This window comes from Myotis lucifugus, unplaced genomic scaffold (assembly GCF_000147115.1).
Source record: "Myotis lucifugus unplaced genomic scaffold, Myoluc2.0 scaffold_156, whole genome shotgun sequence".
Lineage (NCBI taxonomy): Eukaryota > Metazoa > Chordata > Mammalia > Chiroptera > Vespertilionidae > Myotis > Myotis lucifugus.
The window spans coordinates 715,471-738,515 of record NW_005871204.1 but is presented as its reverse complement, the minus strand read 5'-3'; the positions used below and the strand labels follow the sequence as shown (position 1 = coordinate 738,515).

The following is a 23,045-nucleotide window of genomic DNA, read 5'->3' as shown; positions in this document are numbered from 1 at the left end:
TTCCTGGCACTGGAAACCCGGGCTGGGGAGCCAGATGTGGGCTGGGACTCCTCTCTCCTTAGGTACCTCTGCAGCCCAGATTTCCACCACACATGGGTGTGGTGTCAGCCCTTTTCAGGCCTCTGCCCCTCCTACAAGTCTCATGTGGCGTTTTCCTTATCTCCTTGTTTATAAGACTTCTGTTCAACTAGTTTTGGGCATTCTGAATGAATGTTGTTCTGTAACTGAGTTGTAATTTTAATGTGGTTGTGGGAGGTTCTGCATACCATGTTTACGTATGCCACTATCTTGACTGGTACTCCCCCATTTATGGGAAATTTTAAAAAATATTTGTTTGATCATTTTCTTTTCTCCATATTGTCTGCTCTCTCTCTCTCATTTGGATATTGTATAACTTGTTGTAATCCACTACTTTTCTTAGCTTTTCTCTCTTTCAGGGCTTTGCCTTTTTGTTTTAATTTCTGGGATATTTCCTCAGCATATCTTCCAATCCACTTATAGGTTTTTAAAAATTTATCTTATCATTTTTTAACTTCTAACGTTCATTTTGCTTTCTTGAATATTTCTTTACAAGGCCCTTTATTTTTGTTTCATGAATGCAAAATCTTCTCTTATCTCTCAAAAGGTACTTATTATAATTAAAAATTTTTTTTTCTGTTCTCTGTTGTCTCGAATTACTTTTTGTTGGTTTGTTCATTTTGGTCTCTGCCTTTCAGCTTAAATGTTTTCTTCAAATGTGGAATGATCCACAATTATCTGTTTATAGCTTAGGGTCCAGAAACAAAACCTGAGTGGAATTTTTAGGTATATATGTAGGGGTTGTTGGTTTTTGTTCTACACTGTAGAAAAAGGTGGTTGGGTCATTTCAATGAAGACCCCCAGCTGCAGTATCCATAAGTCTGATTTCCTCAGCTGGTTAATTTATCTAGAGAGAAATCCTGTAATCTCTTGGCTATGAGCAAAGTCTGTGCTCTTTCATAGTACTATCTTGTATGGTTGAGCACTAAAAATTTTAGTCTGACTGGTGTAAGAGTTCAGGAAAGATAAAGATCAATGAAAAGTGACAAATTTGGGGGAAATCTCATTAAGTGATGGGATAAGCTCTCAAAGTCAAATAGGTTAGTCAGCAACTGAATTGAAAGAGCATCAAATTGAATAGGTAATTAGATGCTGCAGTTTACAGAGAGGAGTGATCACTTCAGTGTAGCACAGCTAACTAAGATATGTATCTATAATGATGTCTCTATTCAGTCATAAAAGCAGCTCGTGACTTTGGTAAATCATTGATCTCTAAGAGACTCAATTTTTTCAACTGAAAAGTCTGGGGAGACTATCTCTGAAGTCCTGCCTAGGTCTAAAGTTTCTTTAAGGTACTTATTAAGATTCTTTTATATCATATGACTTTTTGAGTGATGTTGTAATTAGTAAATGACTCTATAGTTCATGGGAGTGAACTTAAGAACTATAAAATTACTCACTCCCATGAAAACAGTAATTATTTTAAGTTATAAGGAACTCAATGACTTTTTTTAAACTTTAAACTCATATGCATGCTGCTTTAAAACAGCTGTCCACTTGTTACATGTACTATGATTATTGTTAAGTGTACTATGATTATTTTCCTTCTAATATAGTAAAAAAACTAAAACATGAAACACACTATATTGAAATCCCAACCTTGATTTTTGCATACAGAGGGTATCATTGAAGAAGGAAAATGGTCTCTTTCTTCTTGAAAGTAAAGTCTAACTATGCCATTTCTACATGGAAGTTGATTTAAATTACTTGTTAAATGAACCCTTAGTTAGCGTCTACTATGGGTTAGGCGTTTATGTCAGATGTGGTGGTCATGATGTGAAAAGTATACATACTCCCTGCCTTCCAATGGTTCATAGCCTATTAAGGAAAAGGAAAGCAATTCAGTAAGTAACCAAGTATTTTGTAGGCTGAGACCATGGGAATGTAGAAATGGAACCTCGGTAACTGATGTCTGCTTTGGCTTACGCAGCAGCCACCCTCCTTTCTTCTGGAATGGTTCCTAAATTTTTCTTTGGGAATTACCCTTCCTCCCATTTCATGTACTTTGACGCAAGCCGCTGTCACAAAGAACCAAGAGACGCTTCTCATGCAAAAAGCAAAGGGTTTATTGATGCTAGCATGCTGGGACTCACAGCCTACTCTGAGCACAGAGCAGTGTCTGTGAGCCCCGACTAAGAGTTTAAGCATATCTTATATATCTTTCAGTGGGGAGGAGGTTGGAGTAAGGGGAGGAGAAAGGACTGTGCTCTGCCGATTGGCCAGGCGCAAGTCGATGTCTTGTTCCTGGGTGTGGCTAGCAGAGTCTTAGACTTCCGGGAAGACGCACGTGGCCAAGGTAAGATGGAGGACGTAGCCCTTACCCTGGGGCAAGGTGGAGGGCCTAGCCCTCGCCCTTTCATTCCCCCCTTTGTCTTGGAACTTCCGGCTCAATCATGAGACGGACTGAATTTTTATTTCACCGTTGTTAGAGGCTTGTACTGGGTATATAACAACTTTTATTGAAATAGGATTTTTCTTCTTAAAATTCCTCCATGGCTATCAAAAAGCCAAATCAAGATTAATTTATTTACTGTCCTGATGTTTGCATAAACACAACAAGAATGGTAACTGACTACCTTTGCTGGAATCTCATGGTTGAATCTTAACGTGCCCCGTAGGGCCAGGAAGCCACTCCATCCAGCTGCCATCAGGCCCGCCTGCGGTATCTGCTGAGTTAGGTGAATCCCTCACCTGTAGCAATTCCACCTGAACCCACGCTCTAGGCTTTAAGCCCATCTCGGTAGCCCCCCTACTTGTTGCGGCCCTGAGTGTGTGGGAGTTCCGCAGGAATGTAGAGGCATCCCTACTGCTCTCCTTTTACTCTTACCAACCGCCAGTGATGGTAGGGCATCAGCCTGACGCTCTAGCGCCAGCTATTTTCAGGGCTTCCAAGCAGGATACTAGGCTTTCTCTGTGGCACTTTTATTGGCTTCAAGTCTTCAGAGTTTAGACAGGGTTCCTTAAAACATGATACTCCAGTCAAAGTTTCTGGTTAATAAAACCACTATTGGAAACCAGTCTTATTGAATTTATGCAAAGAAATGTATTGCCATGTTAGCATTGCCAAATTTCGGAGGAATTACATAAGAAGAAAGACATACTGATCTACTCTAAGATTTTCTGACTTTTCTTGCCAATTCCTTTTAATAAAACAATAATTGTTGGCATTAAAATTTTTTCTATGCATAAACAGGCCTTTTTCTAGCTTTACAAAGGCCTGCAAGACAGTATTACGGGCTGCCAACTGTTAGCTGTCTCTCAACAGAGACCAAAACCTGATGGGCACTGTTCCTTGCCCAGTTGAGCACCTGCCCTCTTGGCAGCTGGCCATTCTTTACTTTTGGGGGTCATCCTACACAGTTCTCTTTCAGGATAACCAATATATATTCAAACCTGCAAAAGAATCAAAGGTCAATATAACATATTAATACAATGAAACATGATATTGGCATCATGGCCGCTTTAGGCCTTCCTATAAATTGTCCTTGTCTCTTTGGAGCCATGTCTATGAAGATGCAGGCATCATCTAAGTCTATTGTGGGGGCTTCTGGCGACAGGAGTGATCGCGAGTCATGTTACCAGCATCAGGCAGGTGGAGCACGCCGTAGCTTGGTTGCGTTGATCTCGATCGACGCTCCATTTGGTGATGAAGTCTTTTTGGACCATGGATGGGTCCGCTGACCAGACGTAGATGTGATGGACCCAGGTCTCGATGTCGTCGTCAGCACCACGGAGTAGGGTGTGGGGACCTTTCCATCGAGGCTCTAGGTGGTGCCTTTTGCCTGGGTGGCGCCAAGGCGCAGCCAAATGTCCTCGTGCGCCCTCTGGAGCCCTCTCAAGGAAAGAGACAATTCTTGCAGCAAGAAAGTCAGTACATTTGACCAGATTCATTCCCGCCCATCTTTACAGATTCCAAGGCCCATTGTCTTCCTTAATTAGTACTGGCCTGTATTATCTAATTCAGCACAGGCAGGGGGAAGGGCCCATTAAATCTCTCTGCTCTGAGGAGCTCTGAGCTCCACCCTTGAATGTTCTAATCAGACTAGAAAAGCTACAAATACCTTTTAAATTTACCCCAGAATTCTAAAATTTCAACCCAACACAGAAATATAACAAATCAAAGTCCCTAGTACACAAACATAGACAGAAATTTTTACTAGTTAGGCGGGCAGATTCCACCTCTGACAGAGAGCAAGTGCCCTTGGGAAAAGGTATTTTGCTTTTGGTCAGAGCATTCTACCTGAAATTAAACATTTTTTTCACAGACTTCTACACTTACATGAAAATAATTATATCTAAGTAGACATACAAATATCAAATAAACATCTACACTTACACCCTTTCAGTGAACAAATACTTTTACAGTCTTGGGATCTTGAGCAGATAACAGAAACACTGCCCAAGTCCCCTGATGGGGGCCTGACAGGAACAAATGTGGGGGCCTTTGGCCGGGGGGGGGGGGTATAAAGTCTCTATTCTTCCTTTCTCGGCACTGCTAAGGACAGGATCATTGGAGAGGTCTCTTCACCTAGGCAAGGCTGTGCTGAACTATCTGGGGCAAAAGTGGTTTCTGCTTCTATTTTGGCTAAAAGGTCTCTGCCCCTGTATCATTCATAAAGTTCACAGTCTGGCCCCCGATTTTCATTTCGACCATCAGCTCATGGGGGCCCAGTTGGAAAGAGCCCAGCCTGTCCTAGTCAGAGTCAGCTGTTGCCAGTCTGAGGAGGTCTGCCTCAGGCGGCTCTGGCCAATAGTGGCTGGGTGGTTTGGATGGCCTTGCCAGCTTCTTCTGGCCTGCTCCTGCCCTGCCTGCCTCTTCACTTCTGCTATTAACCCTTACTCTGTCCCTTTTTACACACGCAGAACCAGACCCAAGGCGGCAAGGTTTGAGCAATTTTAAAATTTCATTTGTCCTTGGGTGTGGACAGCAAATGACACTAATCAGATTGACATTTATTCACAAGTGTCTTTGGTTTAGGGAAGATAGGATTTCTGCTCAGTTTCCCTATTTTACTTGTCCCAGCTTACTGGCCTATCATGCATTCAACTTTCTTTGAACATTTCTCTTCTTCTTATCACATACACAACCTTTCTAAATTTTATACTTTCAAATTAGCCTTTAAACCTTCTTTCTATGTCCTTTTAAAAATGCATAACCATGCCTCAGACCTTCTGCTCAGTAATTCCTTATTCTTAAAAACCTCAATCCTTTACAGCCAGTATTTCTTAGATTACTAAGAGCAGGTGCTTCTTCCCCTATGCAATTTCAAGTATACTGTATCAGTCTAATTTAGTATCGGAAGGGTTAAAGAGAGCGAAACGGGGCAGAGAAACTTGTTGTGCTTAGTAGCAGCTTGCGGCCTTGAGTCCAACATAGTTCAGATAAGTAAAGACACAACAAAAACTATCTCTCCCTGCTCTCCCTGCCGCCGCCCCCCCTTTGCTGCATTAACCATTTCCTTAGCTGCTCTCCCTCCTAGATTTTTCCTTCTTTACTCTAAGCCCCAGAGGCTCAAATCCCTTTCCTCTTTTACTACTTTTGACCTATCTGCCTCCAGCCTAAGGCTCCTCCATCTCAGCAGGCTGAGAGTCTACTACTCTATCTAGTGAATCCTACCGCCACTACCCCATCTCACACCCACTCCGGCCCCAGTTAGAGCAGATGCTGTCCCCTGACTTCTGACCAGCGGTCCAGGGTCAGAGACAAAGGAGTAGAGGTAGACTGGCCCATGACTAAAAACAAACACACACCAATGACAAGAAACAAAGAACAGAAGACAAGGACAGACACAACGCGTTGAGACAAAAAATCGAAGGATCCAAAAAGAAGGTTTTTCAAAGCCAATTGACCCAGCTGGCAACAGAGTTTCAGAACAAACGAGAGGAATCCAGGCGCCCCTGGTCCTCTCCAGACTCCACCAGGGCGCCCCCCGGGGATGTGGCCTGCGACCTCCCGACACGTCTGTCAGCCGCAGTCGGGGGAGGCTCACGCCCCTCCCCGACAGCCACCAGACCGAACAGATTTGCCAGCTCCGCCATCACTTACCCCAAGAAGCGTCTGTTGGAACCCAGAGGCGGCTGCAGCGATCTCGGTGGAACCTCCAAATGTAACGCCCTGGACGCAAGCCGCTGTCACAAAGAACCAAGAGACGCTTCTCATGCAAAAAGCAAAGGGTTTATTGATGCTAGCATGCTGGGACTCACAGCCTACTCTGAGCACAGAGCAGTGTCTGTGAGCCCCGACTAAGAGTTTAAGCATATCTTATATATCTTTCAGTGGGGAGGAGGTTGGAGTAAGGGGAGGAGAAAGGACTGTGCTCTGCCGATTGGCCAGGCGCAAGTCGATGTCTTGTTCCTGGGTGTGGCTAGCAGAGTCTTAGACTTCCGGGAAGACGCACGTGGCCAAGGTAAGATGGAGGACGTAGCCCTTACCCTGGGGCAAGGTGGAGGGCCTAGCCCTCGCCCTTTCACTCCCATTTCATGTGCTTTGACTGAAGCTATGGGCAAATCAGGCTGACCAGAACATCATAGACTTTGGGCCACAGAGATTGCCTCAGGGATGATCCCACGAGCCAAGCCAAGCCAATCTGCTACAGTCAGAAGCAATCTAGGGACGCAGCATGGTGCATTCAGGGAACATTCAGATATTAGGTAATGGTTGGAGAATTGGATCTGAGTGGGGAAAGATGGGAGATAAAGCTAAAATGGTGGACAGGAACAATTATGAAGGACCTTGTATGCTATGCTGGAGAATTTGAACTCTTTCCTGAAGAGATGGCACAGCTATTAAGGGATTTTTAAAAAATATATATTTTATTGATTTTTTTACAGAGAGGAAGGGAGAGAGATAGAGAGTTAGAAACATCGATCAGCTGCCTCCTGCACATCTCCCACTGGGGACGTGCCCGCAACCCAAGTACATGCCCCTGACCGGAATCGAACCCGGGACCCTTCAGTCCGCAGGCCGACGCTCTATCCACTGAGCCCAACCGGTTTCGGCAGCTATTAAGGGATTTTAAGCATGGAGTTCACATGATCACATTTATGTTTTAGAAGAATTAATCTGATGGGGATATTAATTATGGGTTAGGAAGAAGATGTAGAAAGCAAGGGGAGAATTAAGATGCCACAGTAATCATCCAAACCAGAAGTAATGAGAAGCCTGAATGTGGGAGTGGGGGCAGGAAAGGGAGACATTGTGGGGGTGTTTCCCAGGACCTCTCCAGAGAAAAACATCAGAAAAGGGAAACATGATTGCAAGACTCTCCTGGAGAAATTGTGTTCTGACTGCATTTCTAGTTCAGCAAATGGTAGTAATTTTCAGAAAACAAAAGCAAAATATAAGTTAGTTTAACACTGTGTTTCTCAAAGCTTAAAGTGAACACAAATCACCGTAGGATCTTGTTAAGATGTAGATTTTGATTCAGGGTGGGACCTGAGATCCTGCATTTCTAACAAGCTGCCAAGTGATACTGGTGCTTGCTGATTGCAGACTATACTTTGAACAGCAAAAACTTAGGACTTTTTAAAAAAATATATTTTATTGATTTTTTACAGGGAGGAAGGGAGAGAGATAGAGAGTTAGAAACATCGATGAGAGAGAAACATCGATCAGCTGCCTCCTGCACACCTCCCACTGGGGATGTGCCTGCAACCAAGGTATATGCCCTTGACCAGAAACGAACCTGGGACCTTTCAGTCTGCAGGCCAACGCTCTATCCACCGAGCCAAACCAGTCAGGCAACTTAGGACTTTTTTGAGGTGTCAGTGGTTCATTCAAATAAAAAGGTCCAGCAGGCTGTTAACATAAAAACATTCAAACCTGTAAAGAATTTTTGTGAGTTTATTTGAGCCAAATTGTTGACAATTGCTGGGAAGCAGAATCTCAACAGACTGAGGTAATGCTCCGGAGAATGGTGGGTTACATCTATATTTATACACTGCAATCAAAGGAAGGGATGTTTAGGGAGTCATAATAATACATACCACATATGATAAGAGGTAAAACATAGAAAGGCTTTGTGGATGATTATCTATACCTTAAACTAGCTTTCAATATGATAAGCAAGGTATTTTAAAATCAGATTTTTATTTATATATGTTGATGATTTCTAGTTAGAAACAGCAATTGTGGAAAGTTCATCCACATTAGATCCAAGTATTTAACTGGAAAGTTTGACATTTTGTTCTGAAAACTGGAGCCTATTGTTATTGGAGTGGTTGGAGAATTGTAAGTGGAGTTCCATATAAGTGAATTTCCAGGATTACCTGTGTGAGAATAAACAAGTCATCGTTTCTGTCAAAGAACAGTGTAGACAGCCGCTATTTTGGGCTGCGTGACTTGGGGGACCCCATCTTGAAACAGCAAAGGCCAACCTCTCCCTTTGAATTAGCAAATCACAAAAGACTGTTCGCCTGGGCTCCAAACAAGAGCAAGGGACGGGTCACGTGCGTCAGGGGTTATAAATTCTGAGCAGATCACCTGCTCGGTGTTTGCAGGCTTCCAGACCATGTGTGCGCACCCTTCTACGTAGAAGTAAAGATTTTGGCCTTGCTGCCTGGCTCCCGAGTATGTTTTGTGTTCTACCAGGACCCCTGACTTGGGGGCTCGTCTGGGATACCATCTGTTGCCAAAGGGAAATTGGACCCCTCTCCTGAGGAGGTGCACCCCACTGCCAAGTTGCGGTGGCCTCGGTGAGGAGGGATAGCCATTACCCCTTGGGCTACGAGCTTGGGACCGAGAGTCAGCCAGCAACGCAGGAAGGGCCCAAGCAAGACCCGTGGCAATCAGGTAACCTCATGCATGAGCCAAGGTGGGAAATTGGACTGAGTACTACTTTGGTGATTGGGTATCCTCCGAGGTCGGGCATATATGACTGGGAAGTGTCTTGGACATAAAGCAAGTGCAGAGTTCTGATCTGTGGTTCCGTTCTCCTGCGAGGGAAGTGGCCATAGAGGGACGAAGCAGATCTCGGGGAGTATGAGAAACCTCCAACATGGGGAGTTGAGTACACAGTCACAAGGGACCTGCCAAGGATGGGAAACACAAATTCTAGGCCTAGGGAATACATTCCCCCTGAAATAGTCCATTGGGAGAATGCTGAGATTCTGGGGAAGCAAGTTCCCAAACCAGGGACAGAGACATTGCTCTTGGTATAAACTTTTAGTGTTGCTGTTGCGCGTGCCTGTATGAGAGTGTATGTTGATGTTTTATGTCTCTTTTTTTTTTTGGTTTACTTTGTCTAAAGATGGGGCAAGTCCCACCTTGGGGGAAGCCCAGTTGTGTGTGGAGGGCCTCAACCCATGACAGAGATTGTAGGAACATCCCAGCAGCTGCCAAGAATCCTTATTCTTGGGGATTCATCCTGCTCTACCTGGCAAGGTGTTGGCCCACCAGAAACTCTTAGCTAGTAAGATTTCTGTCTTTATGTCTATAAAGTCGGGATTTTAATTTGCTCTTCCCTGATTTATGATTTTTTGTGCTGGGTTAAAAATTTTAAGATTCTAAGATTAATTTAAAAGTGTAAAATTTGTAAAGGTTGCAATCTAGGGGAGTTTAAAACAAATGCCAGCTAGTTCCAAGACTGCTTGTGGTTAACGAACCATTATCTTCCCCACCTGAGGCAAAGCAGGAGGGGAAAGGGAAAAAAAAAAAAAAAGAAGCCGGAGGTTTCCAAAGCGGCAGAATGGGAGGTGGTACTTGAGTTCTTGCAGAACTCCGCCCAGCATCACGTCCATTAAACATCCAGTTGTCAGCATTGGTATTAACCAGGATGGGACTGGAATGGACTGGGACAGGAAGCGGGTGGCCCTTGCCTGCTTGTGACGTCACAAACCTGTGCAGGCCAGCTGAGGCAGAACTAAGGCTGACCTTGGGGGCAGGGCAGCAAGAGAATGGGCAGTTCTTAAATGAGGATGGACCGCATTCCAAGAGTGGTCCTGGAGGCACTCCCAGCCAGATTAGCGTGTCCTTCCTTTGAACAGAAAGGGCAATCATAGTTAATAGCATAATTAAAATAAAATGGTACTTTCACATTGAGTTATCCATTACAAAATTAGTCAAGAAAATGCTTTAGGTAATAATTGGCTTTAAAAATCTCAAAGTTGTTAAGATATAATAAATAGATGTAACTAAAATGAAGAATTTAGATAAATCTTTTCAGTAAATATCTAAAAGAGAACAAGGGCAGAGACAGGAAGGAGACCCTTGTCCTGCCTTCCCCTCCCTATGCGACCCAGGGACAATCTGAGGGAACAGCCAACATGGAGATTTACAATCCCAGCCTCCCCCTCGGGAGGAGAGCTATCTTGATAAGGATCCAACTGCTATGAGGTCACTGAGCCATCAGAAACCAGCTTTTCTAGGCTGCGAAAGGAGTTAAAAAAAAAAAAAAAAAAAGAGTTAAAACCTCTGCTGGAAGACTTAGCTGACTAGCTAGACTAAAAGAAGGGGGAGTGATTTGAAAGTCGGCTATGGCTATCTGGGAAAGGGAGCACCTGGCTGTGCTTCCAGCAGATGTAAGATTTCCAAACCCGGGAGCCCCAGTGGGACCTTAACAACAAGGCCCATAGGGGATACATGAGAGATCGCTCAGGGAACTAATAATTAAAGGGATTAGGGGAGCAGTTCCCTGGTCTCAAACCTAAATAAAGCCTTCAATATTCAGCAGGGCAAAGAAGAAGGGCCTTCCAGATTTTACCAAAGACTAAAAAATCAAATGAGAAAGTACTCTGGGCCAGACCCTGAGGACCTGTTGGGCCAAGAAATATTAAAAATTTCATTTTGTCACCAATAGTTGGCCTGACATCTCAAGAAAACTGCAAAGGTAGAGAACTGGAAGGATAGAAGTACAGAAAAGCTGTTAAAAGAGGCTCAGAATGTCTATGTACATAAAAATAAGAAAGGCAAAAACAGAAAACTAACATAATGTTACATGTTTTAATTTGTCTGCTCTTAGTTTTTATTACAGAAGGTCTCTTGTACTTTGTTGAAGGTATACTTTCTTGAAAGTAAAAGTGCATTTAAAGTGTGTTCATAAATGTCAATCTAAGAAATGCTGGCTGTTTACTTTTTGGTTATCATTGAAAAATTAAGGTTTACAAGTTGCTGATGGTATGACAGAAAGAAAGAATATTAGAGTAGAAATACTTAATGGAAGAACTAAGGCATGGTTATGCATTTTGAAGGAAAAGGAAGGTGGTTTCTAAAGGTGGTTATTTCTGGAAGTTGTAAAAATGTTTTTGAACGTTGTAAAACTGTCTGTGAAGTTTATGAAGAGAAATGTTAAAAGGATATTAATTAAATGATACAGGCCAGTAAGCCAAGACAAGCAGAACAGGGAAACTGAGATATTTAAACAGCATTTTGCAACCATCTAGAAAACTCTGTCTTCCCTAAACCAAGGACACTTAAAAGTCAATGATTTGTATTTTGCCTCCTTAAACAGAGGGTAAATAGCTTATACCAAAGTTCTCAGGAAGACTGATGGGAGAAATCCAATTAGTGTGATTTGCTGTACACACCCAAGGACAAATGAAGTTAGAAAATAAGCTTTATTTTGGTCAATTCTTTTCTAGTAAAATAATTATGTTATACTAGAGGCCTGGTGCACAGATTCATGCCCTGGTGGGGTCCCTCAGCCTGGCCTGCGCCCTCTCGCAATCTGGGACCCCTCAGAGGATGTTGGACTGCAGGTTTTGCCCCGATCCCTGGGTATTGGGCCGAAACTGGCAGTCCAACATACCCTGAGAGGTATAGTAGTGTGTGAAGCAGCAGGCAGCCGGGGAGGAGCCCGAGCCCAACCACACCACTCCTGCTCATCCTGGCCCCGCTGCACCTGCTGTCACCTCTGCTTGGTAGTGGTGGGAGAGGCTTGTGCAGCAGCAGCTGTGCTTGCCAGCTGTGAGCCTGGCATCTGGCGCCCATTAGTCAGCTGAGTGGTACTCCCTCTGTGGGAGCGTACTGACCAACGGGGGCGGGGGGTCAGCTCCTGCATTGAGTATCTGCTCCCCGGTGGTCAGTGTGTGTCATAGCGACCAATTGACCAGTCATTAGACCATTCAGTTGTTTGGTCGCGTAGGCTTTTATGTATATAGATTAATCAGGTATTTAATAAAAGCACCATCTTTTAATCATAGGAACTGAAGTTTGCTGGCCTATGTTCCTGTCTAATACACTTTAATATATAATCTTTTGGTAAAATCAAGGTTTGAATTTTAAGAAAAGTTTTTGTTTTTTTACCTAGATTTGTCTGTAGGTGATTCCAAAAGGCCCTGGAATGCCTCATGATCTTCCTACAATGGAAATGAGGGACCAATTTCTTAAGAAATGTGTACTGAGTATCTACTTTAATCTCTCTCAGGTTAGAAGGCCTCCTGACCCAAGGCCCTCTTGAGTTTCCAGTTTATCACCATCGACCAGAAGACTACGTTTGTTCTAATCAAGATTTGGAAGGGAAGCAAGTTGGAACCCTCCTGAGAAGGACCTTACTTTCTTGCTTACCACAGAGACTGCTGTTTAGACTGCAGAGCGAGGTTGGACCCATCACACACGGGTTAAGGGTGGACATGTCTCAACTTGAACAGCCATACCAGGACATATCCCCTTGAAACTGATGCTAAAAACTGTGAGCTGTCTTAATAACCATCATGTACTGGGTTCTATTTGCTTTAGGAATCTGGCAAATTGCAGGGGCTTATAATGTGGGCTGGAGAAATGTGTACAATCTGGATCATGCTTACCCAGTTAAGTTATTGGTTATAGATAACTTGAATGACTTGGATATTTCAGCCTTTAGGTCAAAAGATTGGCTAGGACTAGATTTAGGAGTAGATGTCGCAGGACAAGATCCCCTAGGCCACTGTCACCACCATGCAAATAGAAGTAGGATATAAGGGAACGAATGTCTGGGTGGAATGGATTAAATATTCTGTACATGCCCTGAATAAAAGCAACTGTTACGCTTGTGTGGCAGGAAGGCTCAAGTGGTCCCATTCCCATTTGGATGGACCTCAGACAGTAACGGGATGGAATGTGTGCTTGCCTTATACCAGGAGGAAACCGCCTGGGGAAATGCTTCCTGTAAGACTCTCGCCCTGTTGTTCCCATCCAACAGAGGTAAAGAGCTAAGACACCCCCTCCCCCCAAAAAAAACATAAACAAACAAACACAACAACAACAAAAAACGATCCGGCCCATTCTTCAACGTAAACTATACCTCTGTTGTAGAGACTGCAGAAACCTAAGTGACACTTAGAGAAATGGAGTTGCACAGCTTTATTATGCTGGCGGTCTCAGCCGAGTCACCTACAAAATCTGAGCAAACCAATATGGAGGAAGCCCCTCTTTTATCCCCTTTTGGTATCTTTGTCCCCCAAATATGAATTATACTTCCGGACCTTTTGTGGGCTTTGCAAAAAGCCCCATGGGTTGGGATGGGGGTCTTGAGATCATATCTAAGGGCCTGGGCTGGCGCCAGCACTGATAACCCTCCTCCAGTGGCTGTGTCATGGTTTACGGCCTCTGTGAAATGTGAGCATTTAGGTAACAGGTCTTGCAAGACCAGTTTGTGGAGAAAGGGGCAATGACTTAATTATAGGTTATCAAGAATGTACATTAGAATGCTGGCACAGATTCAGATTGCTAGCCCCCACAAATATCAGGGTTACATTAGCCTTCTCACCTCCTGCCTCTCAAGGAGGGCAATAGTGCTCGGAGTTGATGAGAAATGTATCCAGATGCATAAATGGCTGAGTATCCTCAGAAGCCCATCATGCTGCACTGTTGCTACCCCGTGCTGATGTCTGGTGGTGTCATGGGGGACCCTGACTTATGGCCTTGCCCAGCAAATGGAGTGGACCTTGAGCTGATACAATTGGCTATCCCTTTCACACTGGCATATTGTAAACTTTTTTCAATGGACAGACTAGGAAGAGGAGAGAGAGTCTGGGGGGCTCCTTTGATCCCCATATACACACAGATCCCATTGGGGTTCCAGGAGGAGTGCCAAGGAGTTTAAGGCTAGAAATCAGATTGCCGCAGGGTTTGAGTCTGTCCTGTGCAGGTGCCTCACTGTGAACAAGAATGTGGTGGATTAATTATATTTTCTAGAACCAGCAAAGGCTTGTCAACTATGCTCAAGACGTAGCTAAAGGGATAGTGAACAGCGAGATGCCAGCAGCAGGATGACCTGGGAGAGGTTGGCCTTGGATACAATTCTGACAAAAAAGGAGGAAGATGTGTAATGTTGGGGTCAGTGCTGCACATCCATCCCTGACAACACAGCGCACGGACCGTCACTGAGCCTAAGGCATCGGCAGCTTTAGTGACGAGTGAGCTGGAGCCTGGACCGAGGGTCCTTTCTCTGATGCACTAGAGCAGCGGTTCTCAACCTGTGGGTTGCGACCCTTTGGGGGTCGAACGACCCTTTCACAGGGGTCGCCTAAGACCATCGGAAAACACATATATAATTACATACTGTTTTTGTGATTAATCACTATGCTTTAATTATGTTCAATTTGTAACAATGAAAATACATCCTGCATATCAGATATTTACATTATGATTCATAACAGTAGCAAAATTACAGTTCTGAAGTAGCAACGAAAATAATTTTATGGTTGGGGGTCACCACAACATGAGGAACTGTATTAAAGGGTTGCAGCATTAGGAAGGTTGAGAATGGAGTCCACTTCACCCCTTTGATTAGGAGCTACAGTGATGGGATGTCACATCATCCCATGTCTTAACCAAGGGTCAATCGAACCGCATTGACCAAACTGCAAATTAGTCTCCTAGACACTGCAGAGCAGGAGAGTCAATGGATGTCAGCCGAGTTTGAAGAGTTTAAATAAAGAAAAGGGGGGAATTGTGAGAATAAACAAGTCATCTTTTCCATCAAAGAACAGTGTAGACAGCCGCCATTTTGGGCTGCGTGACTCAGGGGCGCCATCTTGAGACAGCAAAGGCCAACCCCTGCCTTTGAATTAGCCAATCGCAAAAGACTGTATGCCTGGGCTCCAATCAGGAGCAAGGGACAGGTCACGTGCGTCAGGGGTTATAAATCCTGAGCAGCCCACCTCCGTGTCTGCTTCCAGACCATGTGTGCACACCCTTCTAAAAAGAGGTAAAGATGTTTGCCTTGCTGCCTGGCTCCAGAGTATGTTTTATATTCTACCATGACCCCTGACTTGGGGCCTCGCCTTATTTCTAACACCTGCAAGCAATAATAGACTATTTTTACTTGCTACATTTCAAACAATTGTAACGGGAACTATTTAAGTATATAGAAAATCTGACAAAATGAGAATTTTTTGTTTTCATAAAGTCGGTTACATGAAGTCCATTGGTGACAGACTAGAGAGGTGGGAGAAAGCAAAGCAGGGAAACCCCTGGGATTAGATAAAAAGCAAAATGATAGACACATAACTTAGGTGGGTGCAGGAACAATGAACATGATGATAATGAAGGAATTTGTGGTATCTGTCCTGGCGCCCAGGCACATTAGGTTGTGCCCCAAGGAGTCCGGAAAAAGGGAAGTTACAAGTTACCCAGACATTTCAAGGATATATTATCATAGGTGCAAAAAGACAGATAGGCTCAGTTAAGGTAAAGGTGAAGATACCAGCCTAGGAGGTGACTACCTTGGGCCATTATCTTCACATTCCAGTATCACCACCACCTATGTGCTGATGACTACCAAGTACCTGGAGCCCAAGGCACTTTCCTAAAGTCTAGAACCTACACTGATTGCTACCCATAACTGCTTTTAGTTAAAGTTTAATTTCAGACCATCCTTTGTGGTTACTTTAGGTCTGAGTTTGCAAGACTGCCATGCAGGCCTTCCCTGAGATTGTCAGGTTTGCATGTGGCCCCTTTTGTCCACAAGGCAGTCAGTGTAGGTTCTAGACTTTAGGAAAGTGCCTTGGGCTCCAGGTATTTGGGAGTCATCAGCACATAGGTGGTGGTGATACTGGAATGTGAAGATAATGGCCCAAGGATAGTGTTTGGGAAAAAAGTAAAAGAAATGCAAGGATAGCTCATGGGTTGCACCAGCATTTAAAGGAAAGTTGTTGGATGAGGGTTAAGAATATGAAGAAGTAGCAGATAAATCTAGGATGCCAAATTTTCAATAAGAAGCCTTTAATTTCCAAACTTATCTATATATATATAAAAGCCTAAGCAACCGTCCCAACCGAAACAACCGAATGGACGACTGAACAGGCTGCGTGGGGCAACCAGGCCAGCAGGGGGTTAGTGAGGGCTGACCAAACGACTGAGCAGCGGACTGTGTGGGGTGACCAGGCTGGTGGGCGGGGGGGTGGGGGGGCAGTTAGGGGTGATCAGGCAGGCAGGCGAGCAGTTAGGAGCCAGTGGTCGGATTGTGAGAGGGATGTCCGACTGCCTGGGGATCGAGCCTAAGCCAGAAATCAGACATCCCCCGAGGGGTCCCAGATTGGAGAGGGTGCAGGCTGGGCTGAGGGGACCACCCCCCCCCCCCATGCATGGATTTCATGCACCAGGCCCCTAGTTATGTAAATAATAGGTACCATGGTAAGTATTCTATTCCTGGCACTCAACTTTATCCAAAACAAAGATATAAGAAATGTTGTATTAAAATTTTTCTTGCCCAACTGGTGTGGCTCATGGTTGAACTAGGAGATGGTAACCGGACAATCAATGGATCTGTGCTGCCTGTTACTACTTGAGCCAATTAAACAGAGACAGGGTTGAATAATATATGAGCATTTATTCCAGTAATGCCAGCAGTATGGGAGAGCAACAGGTCATCCACAAAAATCTGCTCTGCGCCCCTCCATAAGCCAGCTGCTTATATAGGGTAGGACAAAGATTACATAGGGAAGTAGGGATTACAGGCATGGGGAAGTAGGCAATGCAGGCTCGGGTAGACTCCATTGTTTAGACAAGGTTGTTAATCTCTCCATGATAATATGCAGTTCTTAAATGAGAATGGACCACATTCTATGGTTGACTCCCAGGTCAGAATGTTCTTTCTTTAACCAACACAAGGAAATCATGGTTAACAGAGCATGATTAATATTTCCCATAACCATAGCTAGTTCCCAATATTCTATTTTTGCCCCTAAGGAGGTCACGGTTTGATTCTGGTTGCACATACCTGGGTTGCAGGCTCAATCCCCAGTGTGGGGCATGCAGAAGGCAGCCAATCAATGAGTCTCTCTCATCACTGATGTTTCTATCTCTGTATCCCTCTCCCTTTCTCTTTGAAGTCAATAAAAATATATTTTAAAAAAATTGTTTTTTCCTCTAATCATACCCCATTACTCTGAGCTGGTGGAAAATTTTATCTGGATCACTATAAGAGGCCTACAAACCACACCCAGGATTGTATGAAGGTCAAGGGGTCTTAGTCCAGTACATTTGGGGAAGGTCCTCAAGTCTTCACTCGATGTTGGTTACTATTAACATGCTCATTTCCCCAGCTCACTTATCCCTTACAGATGAGCTGCTTTGCTGATTCAGTCAGTGCCAAGCTTGGGCCTGGGTGTTGGCCATGAATAGAATCTCTGAGGCCCACTGTGCAGCCTCCCTAACGGTCCTACACATCCATTCTCATGTAAGGTCTTGCCACCTCCCTCACCCATTAGGTTCCTCTTAGGCACAGAACCTGAAACCCACCTTTTCTGTTATTCCCATTGGTTGCCACTTACCCAACCAACCTCAAAAAGCCTCTAACCTTTCTCCATTGTGTGAAGAGAGAAGTATCTCAACGAACACAGGTGTTTGGGTACAAAAGGCCCTTTTACTATGCTCTGGGGCAAGGGAAGTCCCACATCTTGTGCCAGAGCCATCAGGGGAGTTTCCAATCATTCCCTAGCGTTCTTTTATAGCACGGAGAAGAAAACTAAAATCTTACTATCTTGAAAAACCATCTTACCACACATGCATTGTCCCAGGAGATTCCTACAACCACTCCATGGGTCATTCTCCTTTTACATACCGAAGCTTGGTTGAATTCAGAAACTTGTTTCAAGTCACACAGTTATTAAGTAACTATGTAGAATCTATGAGCTATGAACGTTGGACTCTAGAACAGTGAGGGTGTGGTATGTTACTGAAGTTCTTTTTTAAAAAAAATATATTTTATTGATTTTTTACAGAGAGGAAGGGAGAGGGATAGAGAGTTAGAAACATCCATGAGAGAGAAACATCGATCAGCGGCCTCCTGCACACCCCCTACGGGGGTACCCAGGTACATGCCTTTGGCCGGAATCGACCCTGGGATCCTTCAGTCCGCACTGAGCCAAACCGGTCAGGGCTGTTACTGAAGTTCTTAGCAAAACACCTGCTCAACGTCAAGTGTGAGCGGCAGTGACCAAACTGAAATCCGGACACTTCACATACAGAGGGGAAAGGCACTGTGTGTGCCTCAGATAGAGGGCTAGGATTCCTTTAATCTTCACACAGCTCTAGCATCTCAGTGTTACAGGTGAGAAACTGAGGCTGAAGCGGAAGGAGGAAGTGACTTGCCTCTAGCCACAAAGCCAGGACTGGTTTGCTGGTTCCCAAAGTGGTGTTCTCACCGAACTGAATTGGCAGGCGATTGGCTGAGTCTCACTCCTCCGCAAACCCCGAGGCAAAACCACGTCTACTCAGTTCCCTCTCAGAAAAATACACAGGCACATGCGCAGTGTGCACCAGAGACTCCACCCTAGCTGCCTCCGCGCCCTACTCACCGCGCATGCGTCAGACGGTCCTCCCGCCCCGCCCCTTCACGCCGCGCCGTTCCGTCTACTTCCCGCCCCTTCCCCTCCCGGAAATCAGCCTAGTTTTGCCGGATGTTGTTGTGAGGCCGAGAGACACGTGGGGCGCTGCTACGTCATCACAGGCCCGCGCAGGAAACATGGCGGTGGCGGGCGTAGTGAGCGGGAAGGTAAGTAACGGCCAAGGGAAACGCCTCGCCCTTTTCTGTAACGGGGGACGCCTTTGGTGCTTGGAGGCCGGCCGGGGAGGGAAGCGGGGGCTTGTCTGGACCAGGAACAGCCCGTGGCGGGTGTGGGAGGAGAGGACTTGGCGGTGTCAGCTGTTTTCTCGAGAATGCCGGCTCAGTCGGGGATTGAGACGCCCGGTTCCCGCTCCGAGGCCAGCTAGGCCTCGGCACTGCGGCGGTCCGTTCCGCCCCGGGGCGGGGGGCCTGATCTTTGTATTACTTTCGCTTAGGGACAGTTGGTTGCCCAGTTCCTTTATTTTTTCTGGCTCCCTTTTTTTAGCTCTCCATGTTTGCTCTTTTGACTCCTGCGGCTTCCTCTCTTGGAGGCCTTCATCGCGTTTGCCCCTGCCTTCCTCTGCTTCCCTCTCGGCGAAGGCCCTTAGAGCGGAGCCAGAAACAGGTGCCGCGCCGCCGTCGCGCACAGAAGAGAGTGTAGTAGATCCATTTTACCCGACTGCTGAGCTGGTCGGTGCTTGGGAGCGAAAGGGCGTGCTTCCGTCCCACGCTCGCCTGCGAAGTGGTTCGGTAAGGTTTTTGTTCCCTAGACGTCTCCTTGCTGCTGTCACTCTGGACGTATCTTTGGTGCTTTCCTAAGGGGGCGGTCAGGGATCCCCGCCTAGTTCGTTAGGAAGGAGGATTGGGTGCCGAGATTCATTCTGTAGTGCCTGTTGACGCTGCGAAAGCACGCCCGGCTTCTTCAAGTGAGCTTGTTGTTTAGGGCTGTCACGACCTAGCCCTGGCGGCGTTTCCCGTGGCGCGAGTATTTTGTAAGCAGTTGGGTCTGGTGATGACTCATCCCACCCTAAGGACTATTTACCTGTAGACAGCTTCCTCTGTTCTTCCTCTGTTCCCCTATGCTGTGCCCTCCCCACCCCATTTTGAATGATTTGGCAGCGTGTGTGGTTTGGTGTATGGATTACTAGACTACGTGGCGGAATAATAATCTGTGGTCGTGGTTTTACTGATAATCTGAAATGTGACCTTGCGGAATTGGGCAAGCATGACTTCTCTGTCCTTCATATTGTTTATCTCTAAAGTGGAGGTGATGTCAGTCATTATTTTTTGTGTTGGAGTCGCTAGGATTACATGAAATAACAAAAGCATTAAAAATGACATATTCTGCATACTGGCTTTTTAAACGATAGGTTGGTCATCAATTTGGGATTATTCACGCTCTTTGGTTGTCTTGTCATTGTCAGTTTTTGTCTTCAGGGTGGGTGCTGATCTACTTGACTCACTACATACAGAATGGGGCAAAAGTAGTTTTATAGTTGTTCATTTGGAAAATAATACAATTAATAAGTAAAAATACAAGAATAAGCTGTTTCACTTATTCTTCACAACTGTAAAGCCCTGTATATGAAGGTTATCCCATTTGATTTTCCATCTTGACTGATTCAGTCTAAGACTTTTCAAGAGGGAGAATTTCCTCTTTCAGGTGTGGATCGATTTTGAACCCTTGAGATGATGAAACAGCTGTGAAATGTAAGACCTTTTTCACCCTGCCTCCCAGGCTATTCTCAAATATAAAATTAATATAGTTATGTAAAATAAACTAGCGGGAAAATGGCAAAAGGAAAGTAAATAAAGGTTGGGAAGGTAGATGAAACTGAAGTACAACTATTAATCGAACTGCCTCCCTAGCCACTCATCTTTCCTAATCTGACTTAAAATTAGTCTTTTATTTCATAACTCTATCACCTCATTTGTTCTCATTGCATATTCACACCCATTCCCATCACTTCTATAAACTATATTTTCATGCCAAAAGCTGCCCCTCTTCCAAATAATACTATCATGATCCACAACATTAACTTATTCTCTCAGTTTAGATTTAGTTTCATGGCAGCATCATTCACCTGGGTGCATGTAAAACAAACTTGGAGATGTCCATTTCTATAACAGTGTTTAATCAATAACCATGTCCTAGCCACTTAACCGTAATGATGTTTCTTAAATTTGCTGCATCCTCTTCGTTCTCAGTGTTTAGTTCATTCAGGCCTTTCGTTTGCCTGTAGTTAGGAGTTCTTAGCTAATTTTTTTTTCTCCTTGTCTGCAGTCTCTCTGCCCACAGTCACCTCTCCACACCACCACGAGTTATTTTTCTAATGCACAAATCTGATCCAATCTTGCTTTAAGAAACAAACAAAATATCTTTTTTGTTTTGTTACTGTCACCATTAAAATAGTACTCAAGGCATAAAAACCCACATTACCTTTCTGGAAAGGGGACTTGGGGGAAAAATATCCTATATAATAAAAGTCTAATATACAAATTGGCCCCTCCACCAGGAGTTCAACCAAGAGTTCGACCAGGAGGAGGGGCTGGCCGGCCAACCGCCTGCGGCCCCTCCCCCCAACCGGCCCCTCCCCCAATTGCTCCGATTGGGATGGGTCAACCAGACCCCACCCGTGCAGGAATTTATGCACCGGGCCTCTAGTATATACATATACTTGACAGAGAGTGTGTGTGTCTCTATTTACCTACTCCAACCATCCCTCCCTATAAAAATGTTCAGCTAAGCCCTATTTTAGAAACCTAGGGCAGGGGATGTTAACCAGTGTTCACAAGAATCACATGTGGTACCTTTAAAAAATACAGATGCTGCCCAGCTGGTGTTGCTCAGTGGTTGAGTATCAATCAACCTGTGAACCAAGAGGTCACTGGTTTGATTCCTGTTCAGGGCACAAGCCCCCAGGTTGTAGGCTTGATCTCCAGTAAGGGGCATGCAGGAGGCAGCCTATTGATGTTTCTCTCTTCCTAAAATCAATAAAAACATATTTTAAAAAAAAGTACAGATACTGGGCCACAACCCCACTCTACTGAAATAGAATCTCTCAGTGTTGAGCTCTGGGATGTAGAGTAACTTTTCTAATGAGTATAGTACTTTGCTTGCTTTGAACTTTGAATGTAGGAAGTGATGGATGCAGGAAGTTAATCTGTGTCATATGGAGAAGCAGTGTAAGATAACAGGTAAGAGCTTGACTTTAGAGCCAAGCTAGTTTCAAAAACTGTTTTCACACTTACTAGTGACTTCAGTCAAATTACTTAACATCTGTGCTTCAGTCTCCTCACCTGTAATATGGGGATGACAATAGTATCTACTTTATGGGATTGTTAGCATTAATAAGAAGATATACTAGACAGCCTGGCACATAGTAAATGCTGTGTAGGTGTTATTTATCATCTTAATTTCCCTGCAAGTCATTGGTTAGATATGGTGGAATTTTAAAGATTAAGAATATGGTTTTAGTATGTCTGAATTTCATTCTTTTTCTAATATATTTTTATTGATTTTAGAGAGGAAGGGAGAGGGAGAGGGAGGGAGAGGGAGGGAGGGAGGGAGAGAGAGAGAGAGAAACATCAATGATGAGAGAGAATCATTGACTCGCTGCTTCCTGCATGCCCTCCACTGGGGACTGAGCCCATAACCCAGGCATATGCCCTTGATCAGAATTGAACCCGGACACTTCAGTCCCTGTATTGCCCCTTAGTATGCTGTTGGTTTTTTTGCTGATGGGTAGTTCAGTAGCTCAGTGAATACAGGATACTAGTTTGATGTTTTCAATTCTCAGATGATTTGACTAAATTCAAGGGTAGGTTTTTTTTTGGCATCATGAGTGTATGGATTGTTTTATATATTGTTTTTCTTAGCTGAGCTTTTGAAAGTGGGTTTGAGTTTGATAATAAACCCTAATTTTTGGAGTTCAGCTATTCTTTGTTGCTATGTATGTGCAGAGCCATATATTTTCTGTTAACCAAGTGGAAGGTGTGACATCCTATTAATAATGAGGGAAGATATGGGGACAAGTCTGTAAAGGCCATTCTGCTTCTGTTCTTACAGGTGAACAGAGTTGAATTAGTGGAATGAGTTGAATTTACAGAGAAGGTAGGAGAAAGGAGATAGCTTAAAATAGATTTTGTCCTTAAGCCCAATGCCTTTGATGGTTACAGTTTACTTTCATTTTTAAACAAATATTTATTAAGCACCTAATT

General features: G+C 44.4%; 1 protein-coding gene across 1 annotated transcript in view; it reads left to right on the top strand.

Annotated features, from left to right (window-relative positions):
* The first annotated feature begins 18,742 nt into the window (after positions 1–18,742).
* The window catches only part of TBC1D15 (TBC1 domain family member 15), a 65,397-nt gene continuing 61,094 nt past the window's right edge, over positions 18,743–23,045 (top strand). Inside the window, 2 exon segments of the mRNA XM_014461478.2 lie at positions 18,743–18,789; positions 18,791–18,992. Of these exon segments, the coding sequence (XP_014316964.2) occupies positions 18,743–18,789; positions 18,791–18,992 (249 nt within the window).